Here is a 14,012-nt window from a genome sequence, read left to right as displayed (position 1 = left end):
AGGGGGGGGGGGGGGGGGGGGGTGGGGGGGGGGTTGTAGGTGGAGGAAAGCAAATGGGGGAGTGAGTGAGAAGTGAAAGCAATTTTCATCTATACTTCACAGCAATTATGAACCGCAGAAGTGTTTATTTGTTGCCGCTAAATCAACTGAATGTTTTGTGTCTGTTTGTTTGTGTGAGAGAAAAGAAAGTGACAGAGAGAGCGATGAAAGAGAGAATACGCGTAAATGAATTGAGATTTTAACCGAGGCAGACACGCCGAGCCGGAGTGGCGTCGGAGGAAGGGTGGGAGAAGAGAGGCAAAGGGAGAGGAGGACCCAGACAGACGAAGAGGGCAGCAAAGTAGACGTGATGGTGGAACACGTCCAGACATGAAAGAGGGACAAGGTTGAAAAGATGGATGCAAAGTGGGGGGGGGGGGGGGGGGGGGCGGGGGGGGGGGGGAGGGGGGGGGCAACATCAAGGCCAAACTAACCAGACTTGACATGGTCACGTATTAGGAGCTTATGCTCGCTGGTGAAAAATATAACAATCATACTCATATTGCGATGAGTTTTCAATTATTGCTGGTGTGAAAATGAAGGTCAGCCACATCAGAGGGGGAGAGAGTTAGTCAGCAGATGAGCAACAATGAGGGGAGCGGCCAGAAGATAGTGTCTTAATGAAGGAACTCTGCGCTATAACTTTTGGGATCTGCCCGTAATCTGGAGTGTCACAGTTCATTTTTTTAATTCAACACAAAGGAAAGAGTCGAGGAGAAAGACGAAGGAAAGCAGTTAAGATCAAGGTAACAGAGGACGGAGAACGAATCCCGTCTCTGTCATGTCCTTTTAAACTAATTTTAATAGAAAAGCCTTGAAGACGTATCACAGCTTTGTTTTAACAGGAGCTCAAAGAAAAGAAATATTCGGGAAGGCAAAACAGAGGAGAGGGCACGGAAATATTATGACACTGAGAGAGGACATGAGGATTAATTATGAAGATGGGTGTCTAAAATAAAAAAAATAAAAAAAACTGAAGGTTGATGTGAAATTAGAAAAAGATGCAATTGGCGTGTCTGCATTTTCACTCATCTGCAGGTGAGTCAATCAAATCTGCGGCGCGTGAATGCAAAACAGGAGTGTTTATTTCAGAGGAGCTCAGAAATGTCTAATTAAAACAAAAAATAGCCACAAGCCTCGGCGAGAGACACTTTGCATAACACAGCCTCCAAAGTTTCCCCCAAGTTTGTTGTGCTCAGTCAGCTGAACGCAAATAACGCGGAGGAGTTTTTAATCAAACCCCATTGTTAACACACAGACGCGTTCCCTGTGGTTAATGTTAGAGACACCAAAGGCAACAGGAAAAACTGGGTCTGGATGTGTCATTTAAAGAAATTCCCCTTTAGCATAATAATAATAATATATAAAAAAAAACTGGCTAAAAGTTGATACTCTGTTGGATACCTAGCGGATTCGCAGAAGAATAGTAAATTAAAAATAGGGCTTATTTGTTTATCTTGTTTAAGAACATCTAAAGTGGGGGTGTTAAACATACGGCCCCGGTGCCAAAACCAGCCCGCTGGATTCATTTTGAAAAAAAAAAAATACACAAACACATTATGTTGGGGATATGATGAGTAAAATTATATTTATCTAAATATGAATATTATCGAACAAACTTGCACTTGTTTGCATGAAAACAAAGGAGAAAACTTCATATCATCATGTACAGAAATACTAAAGTATTTATATATGTATGATGAACATACATTTTTCTGCTGTACTTTGAAATGGAAGTTGATGTTTTAATCATCTGTTAATAATATGTTGAATAACTTCAGGTCATCGAACGTGTTTGTTAACTCAGGAAAATGTTTTTTCGTCTTACTTTTTCCTGAAAATTAAGACTTGTTTTTTGGGGTTTTTTCACGTGTTCATAAGCATATAAAAAATCCTAAACGTAGTACAGCATTTTCACAGGAATAAGACCATACTGTAACTTCAACTCCCATAAAAAAGGAGAAAGGAGAACATTTGGATTTTAAGCAAAAATTGATTCACTTTGAGCCGCAGATTTTTGTAAAATACAGTATTTAAGATGATAAAATCCTCACCAAAATCCTTAATGACTTTGTCAATGTTTCGACCATTTCATCAAACCACTAACGTCAAACAACAGACGTTCATATTAATTAACCTTTTCAGTGACACTTTTTGAAATTTCAAAATGAGTTTCAAAAGGTTATATGACTATTTTGAACCTTTCCTTCAGATTCTGATTGTTTTCTCTTAATAACAGTAATGCTATTATTATGCTACTTCGCTAAACCGTATCTCCAAACACCTCCAGTGATTTGGTTGCTACCGAACCCACGGCGTCTTTAACTCTGCGAGACGGCGCCCTGTCTCCTTTAGCCAGTGCCACTGTCTCCAAACCATACATCATAGCAGCTCTTATTACCATCTAGAGACCTTCCCTTTCAATCTAGCGGCTGTTTTTCTGTCACACATCACCCCTGACACCCTGCTCCATCAATTCTACTCTGCCTGTACGCTCTTCTCCTGCTTGTCTGCACTGTCCATTGTTTTGGATCGTTGCCTCCAGATAATTGAACTCACCTTCCCTAGTTCGACTTCACTCCGCTTCCCATTTTACACCCTCATCAGCTATAGGGGAGTTCTATAAGACTACGAACATGGTAAAAACAGCGTGCAAAATTCGATTGTTTAAGTTTACCTTCCATCAGAGCGAAGGCAGTTAGATTTTAAACTAAATGTTTAAAGAATACATATTAAGTACAGATGTCCAATATTAACTTTTTGCTGTAGAGATGTCCAATATTAACTCTTTTGCTTCTTCTTTTTTAACCCCCCCCAAAATGATATACCATTAAGGGCCTGTTAATATTTGTCCATTTATCTGTATGAGTTGTTGGTTGTTGGCAATGCTGACATCTGGTGGCTTTCACGTTCATATACAGCTGTTTTTCCCCAAAGCAATTTTTAGGTCGCACATCATTTGACGACCCAGGATTTGCGTTATCGGGTTTTCATTATTGCATTTATTCATTTATCTGTATGAGTTGTTGATTTGACGACCCAGGCATTGCCTTATCGGGTTTTCATTATTGCATTTATCTGTATGAGTTGTTGGTTGTTGGCAATGCTGACATCTGGTGGCTTTCACGTTCATATACAGCTGTTTTTCCCCAAAACAATTTTTAGGTCGCACATTATTTGTATCATTATCATAATCATTATTGCAAGAAAAAAAACAACAATGATTCTTACGGATATTACATAATTATGCTAACATGGCGCCAAAAATTTCGATCAGCCTTTATTATCGAAGATCCGTTATATACTTAACGTAATAGACTTAACAACTAACATGAAAAAAAGTTTACTATTTCGATCCTAAAATGATTTTAAAATGTGTTCTTGTTTGAATTTTTGAACACTAAGAGGAAGAGTAACCCTGAAGTTAAAACCCTTTTCGTCTTACTCCATCTCACCGTCCATCAGTCTTTTCCCTCCCATTAAGTGGCCCATCTGTCATTCACCCCATCAGCACATTAATAACCCATCCATCCCTCTTTCACTCAACACCATTCCATGATACCTCGCTCATTTATTCACTAATTTATACACCACATTCCTCTTAGCATCGATCACCCCATCTGTCTGCCAAATACCTGGTATCTCACGGCCATTACGGATCCAGCGCAGGGTGGCTGCTGGCTTGCTGCGTGGCAACATGCAGATGAGCTCTGCCTCGCCGCCTTCCACGGCGTCCTGCTTCACTTCCACCGTGGGCGTCTCCGGGGGCACCAGTACGGACAGCGTTGCCACCTGGTGGTGCGTGGCATCCGTGTAAAGCTGGCAGAAATAGCCGCCCTCATCGTTAACACTGACATTGGTCAGGGTGATGCGCACCAGCCGTGGAGTAAAGAGTACCATCTGGAAGCGGTCATCCTTAAGAGCTAGAAGTGTGAAGAGATGGTGGCAGGAAAACAAAGGTGGCAGGAAAGATGGGTTGGGTAGATAGTATGGATGGCAGTGAGAGAGGGGATGGGAAAAGGAGAGAGATAAAAGGTGAATTCATCAATCAGTAGATTAATAACAGTACAATAACATGCCTTGACAAGAATTAAATGTTACATCCATGTACAGTGGAACCTCGAGATATGAGCATAATCCGTTCCAGGACCGAGTACACTTCATCACTTACATAAACTTAGAATTAACTTAACTTACGTATTTTTCTTTAACTTTTCATTTTTTTATTTTTTTGCTTTTTCTGATTTGTCCAGCCATCATCCTCTGCTTATCCGGGGCCAGGTAGCGGGGGTAACAGTCGGAGCAGGGACGCCCAGAATACCCTATACCCAGACATTTCCTCCAGCTTTTCTGGAGGGATCCCGAGGTGTTCCCAGGACAGTTGTGTCTTTACTTATATCTCGGAGCAGAAATTTGCTCGGTGGCTTGCTCGTATCTCGAGGTTCCACTGTACTAGTATTTATTATGGATGGCTCGATCCGATATTCAGCATCAGTATCGGTCCGATATTGGTCATTTTAGTATTAAGCAACGTAAAAAAAAAAACAACTATAGCCCACTCAATCTGATACCAAAGCCAACTTGACTTTGCAAAAGAAGGTATCGGATTGATATCGTCCTTGGCAGATACTCCAAGTTGCAGTATCAGTACCAGTATTGAACAGGAAAAAGTTGTATCAAGCCATCCCTAGTATTGATTCAACGGGGCAGTGGTGACTTAATGGTGGTTAATGAGCAGACCAGGGGCCAAGTTGCCACTGAGCATGGAACCGTCCCCACACACTGCTCCCCGGGCGATTAAGCTGCCCCCTGCTGACTTTGGTGATGGGTTAAAAGCAGAGGTCACATTTGGTTGTGAATTGTAGTGGTGTGCATTGTGTCACAATGACAAGTAGTTCACATTCACTTTTCATTGCAATATTGTGATTAAATCCCGGGTGTGAGAACCAATTTTTTAATGTTAAAGTGCTATGGTCAGGCATCAGTGGTGAGATGCTCCGATAGCTGGTAGCTCTTTGTTATTAGAACTTAGAAAACGTATACAAAGTGATAAACTGAATCACACGCTTCGCATCTGCAAACACACACATACATCTGGGTGACTCACTACTCAGTGCTGATTTTTTTGTTACTTTACTGTCCCAGACTAAGTGTTTGGTATTTTTGCTGCTCTGGAGACGGAGCTGACAAAAATAACAAGGCTCCAGAGATTGAGCCGTTTTACGAGCACATAATACAAGTCTGTTCTGTAAAGTCGACTTTACAGAACATACGTCCGAAAGACAGGGAGAAAGAACGTCGACAAGAATGTTTGTTGTTTCACGCAGGAAACGAATGCATGTATAGAGAGCGATCCAGTCATGTTTACCTACTTTCTTTACAACAGGGGTCACCAACGGGGCGCCCCGGGGGCACTTTGTAGCCCCCTACGGACTACCTAAAGTGCCCACAGGGTATATTCTACAAATCAAACCAGTCAACAAGAGGGTCAAAAATGTATTGTATTGTTATTGTACTTTTTGAATCAGCTCCGCTTGCGATGATATACAAATGACGATGGTTAGAAGAGTGTCTGCTGTTGTATGAACTAATTATCCCAGAACTAATTATTGTTACGTCGTTCAGTCCGTATCAAACAAGTAGTTCTTCGTAGTACTAAGTACCCTTGAAGTAGCTCTCAGTTTCAAAAAGGTTGGTGACCCCGGCTTTAAAAATAGCAAATTACATTTTTGTTGGCCAAGTGACCCACTTGGCCAATAGATTTGAATTTCACTGGTCGAGCAAGTAAAAAAAAAAAAAGGAAAACTTTATATACAGTATATATATATAAAAAACGGAATTTTTAATCAATACTGCTCACATTGAATTGTTAACCAACAAAATAAACAAAAAAATGAGAACAAAAATTTTTTTTATTTTTTTTATTTTAAACTCCTGTCTTATGTGATATGCGACCCTGATTAGTTTCGGCATCTGTTGTTGCAAATGGAAATGGGAAATTCCATGCAAAAGTTATCGGGTGTAAATATGTGTGAACACATTAAAAAATTCATAAAAAAGAAAACAATAACAGGTTTTATAGATTCGATAACAAAATGTTTAGTTTTCATTGCTCTATACAGACGCGAAACATTATTGTTTTTGCTACTTTTTTTTTTCAAATCTTTTAAATGCCCCGTCTGAGCGCACATTTACTATCAATGGGAGGGTCATATTACAAAGGCATTTTTTTTCTTAAAACTATTTAACAAATGGTCTTCTGTGCTTTATCTCAAATGTCTATAAACGAGAGACTTCAGGGAGCGGGTTTACAAATGTACTTATTTATCACTGTTTAAACTCTCCCATCGGAAAGTACAACCTACTTCCACAAAATCATTGTTGTGTCATTTGAGATATCGTATAATGGCTGGATTTGTGCGGGGTTCACTATTTATTGTACGTAATTACAGTAATTTGATCACATCTTATCATCATTATATTGATCATACCATGATTTTACTGCTTTAGGTAAAGTAAGACAGTAACCATTTCTGTTGGATTGGCTATTTTTATATTCATTTTAGCAGCATGAATGAAAATGATTTGCATTAATAGAAGACACATCCCTTTGAATTGGCTTATTTTTATCTGACTCTCTTGATGAATTTGAAATAAAAAGAAATGTGTTTGTGATGTTTTGTCAAATTACCGTAATTTCCGGACTATTGAGTGCACCTGAATATAAGCCACACCCACTGAACTTTAAAAAGAAAAAAATGATTGGACATATATAGACCACACTTCTCTATAAACTGCAGGTGTCCATGTTGTAACATGGTATATTAACACAGAAAGATTTTTTTTTTCACTTTTAATTAAATAAATGCTTTTTTCTGAACAGTCAATGTTGGTTACAAGTTGGTTAGCTCTTTTCTGCTTCAGCGCCCTGACTGTAGTTATACAAATACACAAGGGAGACTCAGTGAAGCTAACATTAGCTCGGGGGCTAACCCCCTTCACTTTGTGCTTGTCCGCAGCAGAGGTAAACAGAAACAGGGAAGTTTCTGGAAGTCTTTATTATCAGCGTTAACAGCGTTTTATAGTATAACCAACTCACGCTTCAACACGACGGTGCTCAAACTGCTCTAAACTTTCGCTACCGTTCTCTCTCTACGCACACAGCCATTCACAGACAGACATACGCTACTAGTATAACACACAGTAGCCTACCAGAAAAGTTTGGTCGCTAGTGGTATGAACTTCGTTAGCCCGTAAAAATCCATTATTTAGTTACATCATTGTTTAGGCCGCAGGGTTCAAAGCGTGTGAAAATATTTTCATTAAATATGAATACTTTCTAATGTACTTGTATCTTTGCAGGAAAACAAAAGAGAAAAACATGGACTTATTGTTATGTAAAGGTAATTATGTTATGATTGTACTGGTCCGGCCCACTTGACATCTAATCAGGCTGTATGTGGCCCCTGAACCAAAATGAGTTTGACACCCATGGTTTACTCCATTCGCACCAGTAAACCATTAATTAAAAAAAAGAAATGTAAATACCAAAAAGCAGGAAAACTGCTTCAACACAGTAAATACAATCACTAAACCACATACAGAGTTGTACCGTGGAAGAAAAACTGCCCACTGTGATACGGCGTCAGTGTTATCAATTCAAACAGGGCTGCAAAATTAAAACTGCTCTGCAGCCACTGATGACTGACTGCGATAGTGACTAAATCCACAGAGACCAATTTATTTATTTATCTGTACTTGTTTTTAGCAGAGTTTGTCCTTGTTATTCCTGCAAATGTGTGCAGTGGAGTACTGGCTCATTGCAGCTACTGATACTCTTCAAATATTTATCTTCGGTTCCAAAAATATGTTTTGTTGTCCTACAAAAAATTATACTGCGGTTCTACGTAGTTTTAGCTGAATGCGGATTTGTTATTTTACTGTGAAAAGTACTGCCTCAGGAAGCAAGTTTTCTGTATTGCCCAGAAAATTTATTTATTTATTTTTACTCTAATAGCAAAATACCTTTAGGAATATGTAATTTAAGGATTCTTTCAAAAATCTATACCCGCATCATTGTTACAATTTTTCCGAGGGAGAATGAAGGGGTGACAGGGCCCCTGGTAAAAATGAGTTTGACACCCGTGATCTAAACTATTGCATTTCTCGATCCAACAAGCAACATTGGCTAAAATAGTTAGCCATTAAACACAAAGTAACTGATGACACATCATGAATCATGGGAAAACACTCATTATTGTCAGTCATTAACAAAACATTCATGATAAGTTACTGCCCTAAAGCGAAACCAACAGCGAAAGTAAAAAAAACAAACCTCGAAGCTCTTTTGAGGATCTCCACCGCTTTAATGACCTGTTTGGACGGTTTAATTAAGTCTTAATTTTGAATTACAATAGCTTGGTCTGTAAAAGCATGGAATAATTCATCTTAAAGTCTGAGCAGAGTCAAGTTGTCAGAACCATTTAATTGATGATGCAAGGAAGCGAAAGAACGCAAACACTGGAGGAGTAGTGACCGCTACAGCATCCAGGAAGATCATCTGTCTTAACGTAGAGAGTGTAGCTACATCCAAAGTGCAGTTTGAGGTAAGATTTTTTTTTACAGGTAGTTTGTAGATTCAGTCCCATTAGAACAGGAGCCATCTCTACAGAAAAACCTCCTTAACCTGCGTCTAACAGTAATCTGCTTCTTTACTCCATATTATGCCTTTATTATTATTATTTGACTTGCTGCAAAACATGTTTATTAAATAAAATAAGAAATTCACAGTGGCAGATTATGCGACAATAGCCATTCACTGGGGGGCGCTACTCTCTGAGTCACTTTGCGACAGGCGTAACGCTGCAATTTCATTTAGGATATGATATGACAACATAGACAATAGAAAACAATTAGTGTGAAAACAAGGGGGGGGGGCACATTAGTTAAGTGAATGCTCAAGTTAACCACCAATCCTGGATCCATGCGATATATTTCAACGCAATAAAAAAAAAAAACAACAAAAAGAATAGTCACAGGGAGGATTTGATGCAGAAAATATGTGACAATTTTCCTTTTGTGACTGAAGAACGCCGCATCGATAGTGAGAAAAATGCAGATAATAACAAACGACACTAATAACAGTCTATGGGGGACAGTGGCTCGATGCCCATGGATTCCCATAAATACCTTAGAGGCTCACTCCATATCGACTCAGCTGTGAACGAGTGTGTGTTTTTTTTTTTCCTGTCCCTCTGTGTCGCTCTTTTGTGTTGGCTTGGGCTAACGTAGGGAGCAGCAGACACTTTCCTGATGAAACACCCGGACGCTGCGCTGGATAATTCATCAGAATACAGACACTACAGTAGATATTGGCTCGCCCTGTGTGTTTGTGTGTGAAATAGACTTTACAGATACATAATTTGGCAGGCAGGGTAAAATTATATAGACAAGGAACCACAGGAGACACACACACACGCATTGATATTCACATGTGCACACACTGATACAGACCAACACACATGCGGGCCAAGATACAAATGCGAACATGTTTGTTGTGCTTTCATTTTTATTTAAAAAAACAAAACGAAAACAAAACACAGACAATCCTAAACCAACTTGCAGCCGATGTCCCCAATCCCCCACACGGAGACAAAGCGCTAAATGTTAGTCACCATTTTATAAAAAGAAATCCTGCCTCCAGCTAAAAAAGTCCAGTGCCCAGAATCAAATCCAAACCCATGAGCTGCTGAGGCAGAAGGGAAAATGGAGAGGCTGGGGGAGTGAGGGGTTGGTGGAGGGGTTTGGAACGGGACAATTTACAGAGTTTCATCGACCTGACAGACGCTGCTGTGACTTCAAGAAGTCCGTTCGTAGACACGTAAATCCGCAAAGTGTATTTTAATGGAGGATTCGCTCAGCTGCCCCGAGGAGTCCAGCGCCCATATGTCAAACCACTTCAGGGGCCTGCTAGGTCAATGTGGTTCTTCTACTTCATAGAAGCTGAAATGTATGCGATTTACCATGAAGTGGCGCAACTAAAGCTTCTGTCAATTCTTAGGACTGGGAGTGTGGGTCCATTTTTTTTGGAGCGTTCACACCAAACGTGATGTCTGCGAATTGAACGTCGGTTCCACATACGCAATCAATGTAAATTGCGCGACAAAATGCGATTTAACCTCAAATGGCGCAATTGGAGCTTCTCACGGGACATGAATGAAGCGAACGAGCATCTGAGGCGAAAGTTCGAAAAATCAAACTTTTCTGGCATCGTGACCCGACATCCAATCAGAAAAGTTAAGCAGACAAGTTTGTGAACAATGGCGTACAAGCTTATCCTCGCTGTGTGTGGGCACCAACACCGCTGCCAAAATTTATCAGGACCGGAAAAAATAAAAAAAATAGGCGTAGGCTAAAGTTGCCCAGAAGGTGGGATTCTCTAGTAAATCGTGAGACTTTCTGTGACTTGCTTTACTACTGTCAGCCTGAGGTACCGCCGGAATTGACTGTCATCCAGGCGGAGATCCTGGAGGAGACAGCTCAGTGCTTCTCCGGAGGATGTCATGAATACAGACACGGCGGGTAGTTTTCCGGGTACTTCTGGTACAGTAGGTACAGTGCAGCAACAGCGGTTACCTCATCCATGATCGACTTGCCATGAAAAGAGAGCAGGTTGAGAAATGAGCTGACAAATTTATTTCTCCCACACGCTCCCCCCCACCTCCCCGAGTGAGCATCTGGGGCAGAGGCGACAAGCGCGAATGAGGCAAATGTGTGGTACAGGTGTTTTTTTTTTTTAAATCTGTCCCGTTTGATGTGAACGCCCTATTAATCTAATCAGGTAGAGACATAAACTGAGGCAAACACCCGGAAGGTTTCAGGTTCGAGTCCACCAGTTGCCAAGGTACCACTGAGGTGCTCTGAGCAAGGCACCGTCCCCACATACTGCTCCCTACTCACTTTGGTGATGGGTAAATTTACAGAGGTCAAATTTCATTTTGTGTAGTGGTGTGCTGTGTCACAATGACAAATAATTCACTTTCACACTTCACATTGAGGTTCAAAAATGGACCGGTGGGCCGAGTCAGTATGGATAGAGCGCTTTGGTCCTTCTGGTAGTCAGAAACAGTCCACTGGCCGTGGATGTCTAAAAAAGGGAACTTGGCCCCCGTTCAGCAAAAAAAAAAAAAAAAGTTGGTTGGCGCTACGTAGCGGCTTTAACTGAAATTACGATTAATGTGTTGCAGTGCAGGAAAAAAAGACGCATTGAAATCTGACTTTCCAAAAGATGGACAACCTTGCGGAAGTGTTTATCGGGCCAGATTAGAAAGCCCAGCGGGCAGTGTTCGGCCGTGGTTTGTCCATGTCTGCTTTAAAGGCAGTTTTATTTTCAAATAATCACTCATTAATTATTTCCAGGACAATTGTGACCATCAAAACAAAGACGACTCTCATTGTCTGAAACAAGGCGAGACAGAGAAAGAGAGTAGAGTGTAGAGCATGAGACTCAGGGTCAAGGGTTCAAGCCCCACATGGGGTGATTCACATTTCTGCAATTTCCCAGCCTGGGATCAATAAAGTTCATATGTCTATTATCTTTCTACTCCACCTCCTGCCCCCCTTTGTTGAATGGCATCAAAAGACTTGTTTAGCAATTTCCTAATAGATAAATCTTTTTTTTTTTTTACTCCCTTAGCACTAAAACGCCTAAATGTCAAATGGTGCATGTCCAAAATTCACCTTTAATGTCCTGTCCCATTTGCCTTCTAAGAAGAGTTAGCAACAAGGGGAGAATAAGAAAGATATTGCCGCTGAGGAGAAACGCTCCATTTGGTCAGTTCCACTGCTCTGATATAACTATAAGTCTCCACAATCTCATAAAATGTTTCCCTGGCGAGTTGCTCCCTCATGAAACACAAAACATTAATACACTTACTACGATGACCCTGTTTGAGCTGTTAGGAAGAGATGGCTATGAAAAAATGTTGTCCGTGAACCTAATATTTGGACAACAGATGGGGACGATGAAGATAAAATTACAGAGTAAGTGAAAATGTTGTAGGAAGAAAAGGAGTTTTTCAGTGTTAAGGAGAACTATGGTTGTTAAACTAAATCAGTGTTTGTCAGGTTTTCTACACCCTTAGTACCACTTCTGAAAATATTGGTCTCTACAATGAACCAGGGACACTTTAGCTTACTGGGTGCCAAGCACAAGGTCCACCAGTTCCACCTCACTTTCAGCAACCACACAGAAGCCTTCTGCAAACTAAGGCCCGGGGGCCAGATGCGGCCCGTTCAGCTTTGTAATCCGGCCCACCAAACTTGTCAAAATTATATAATTGGTTTGTATTGTGATTATACTTCTGCCTTTTGCCTGCAATGCCCACGTTTCCTCTATAGATGGCGCAGAGAAGACTAAAAGCATTTTAGCATTTTAGCCTTTACGCATGACTTTTACATGTCATTTATCTGAGTTCACACCAGCGCTCCATCTCTCTCCTCCTGACTTCGCTCCCCTGCCAAATTTTAGGACCATATCTCAGTATGACCCCTCTGTTATTTACAAAGGAAATAATTTCTCTAACGTCACGAATTTTACAAAAAAGAAAGAAAGAAAGGAAGAAATACTGCAAACAGTAGATAATACTTTTACGATGATACTTCATTTAAATACTCATGCCCGAGAAAGTGCCGATCCAGCAGCTAGATTCTCTGTCACAGATTTTCAGTATGATTTGTTTTCTCCTCCGGTTCAGTGTGTCTCAAGGGTTGTTTATCCAAGTAGGTCAACACTGACAGCAGCTTTGACAGAAGCAAGGCTCACTGTGATTTGTTATGTTATCCTACAAGCAAGTTAATAAAAAAAAGATGCTCCGTAGCATTGAATACACTAATTTATTTGCGCTGAAAAAAATGCTACATTTCTTTTCCTCTCTTGTCATTGACAGCACAGTGGATGGATGAGGCCTTTACACCTCAACGAGTCACTTTCTTGATGAATGAAAGTACTGTAAAACCCTTTAAGAAAAAAAATGAAGCTCTGCTCACTTTCCGTTCAGTTAGCCGTGTTAACTATGCAGAAAGATTCATTTCACCTATCTTTAATTTTCTGTATTATTTTTTATATTAATTTTATATTAATGAATTGTCCTGCGCGACGACAGTGTCAGCGCGCAAACTAAAACACTCATAGTCATATCAGTTTGTAAACAGATGGTACAGAATATAACCCTCCGTTCATTATAATTTCCTGTTTGTTAATGTTGGTATTGGTAAGCCTGATCATCAGATGTAGATTTCCAGACATTTGGCAACATATTACCATATTTTTCAGACTATACACACTATACACTTGAATTCAAAATGCCCCTTACAAATGGCAACAAATGATAAGAAACACGATTTTTCAATTTTACAGATTTACAGGTTAACATTTATGACGTCTCTTTGAACAGAAATAAAATAGAATTAAACATACTAAGATGATGTCATTCAGTTGGGACGGAAGGTAAGAACTTGAATTCATCGGCCACATTAAGCAAAAAGCAAGAGCTTCTTATAATTATAATTTTAAGTTAACAGTTAATCCGCAAATACTGCTGCATGAGTATTATCTCCTTACTTCTTTTTCTTTTTCAGATTCTGACTTTTTTTGTGTGTGTCCCTTGGAGGCCGTTTTAAAAAAAGTTGCCGTGTCAATCGAACTTTCAGCTGAATGTTACAGCTGAATGTTAGCTGAATGCTGGGACCTGGAGGAAATAACAGAACACAGTGTACAATGTAGTACAAACAATGCCTGTTTCCAGCTAAAGCATGGCCATATTTTACCGGCTTTAACTATTTTAATATTTTTAGAAGAATTACCTTCAGCTCTTTCTTTTATCAATAGTTGCCACAGTGACAGGGCCCGAGTAACAACTCATTTGGGGACCTTGAACACAGTGGCAGGGCTAGTGTGCAACTGAAACAGCCCA

The 14,012-nt window shown here is 40.2% G+C and overlaps 1 protein-coding gene across 1 annotated transcript in view; it reads right to left on the bottom strand.

Moving 5' to 3' along the window:
• Window positions 1-14,012, bottom strand: part of cadm4 (cell adhesion molecule 4) — a 190,197-nt gene that overhangs the window by 23,437 nt on the left and 152,748 nt on the right. Inside the window, exon 3 of the mRNA XM_008324218.3 lies at window positions 3,675-3,962. Within this exon, the coding sequence (XP_008322440.2) occupies window positions 3,675-3,962 (288 nt within the window). The remainder of the gene's footprint in view (window positions 1-3,674; window positions 3,963-14,012) is intronic.

This window comes from Cynoglossus semilaevis, chromosome 13 (genome assembly GCF_000523025.1).
Source record: "Cynoglossus semilaevis isolate Cse_v1.0 chromosome 13, Cse_v1.0, whole genome shotgun sequence".
NCBI classification, from domain to species: Eukaryota; Metazoa; Chordata; class Actinopteri; order Pleuronectiformes; family Cynoglossidae; genus Cynoglossus; species Cynoglossus semilaevis.
The sequence above is the reverse complement of the archived record's forward strand: the minus strand, read 5'-3'. Positions and strand labels throughout refer to the sequence as shown.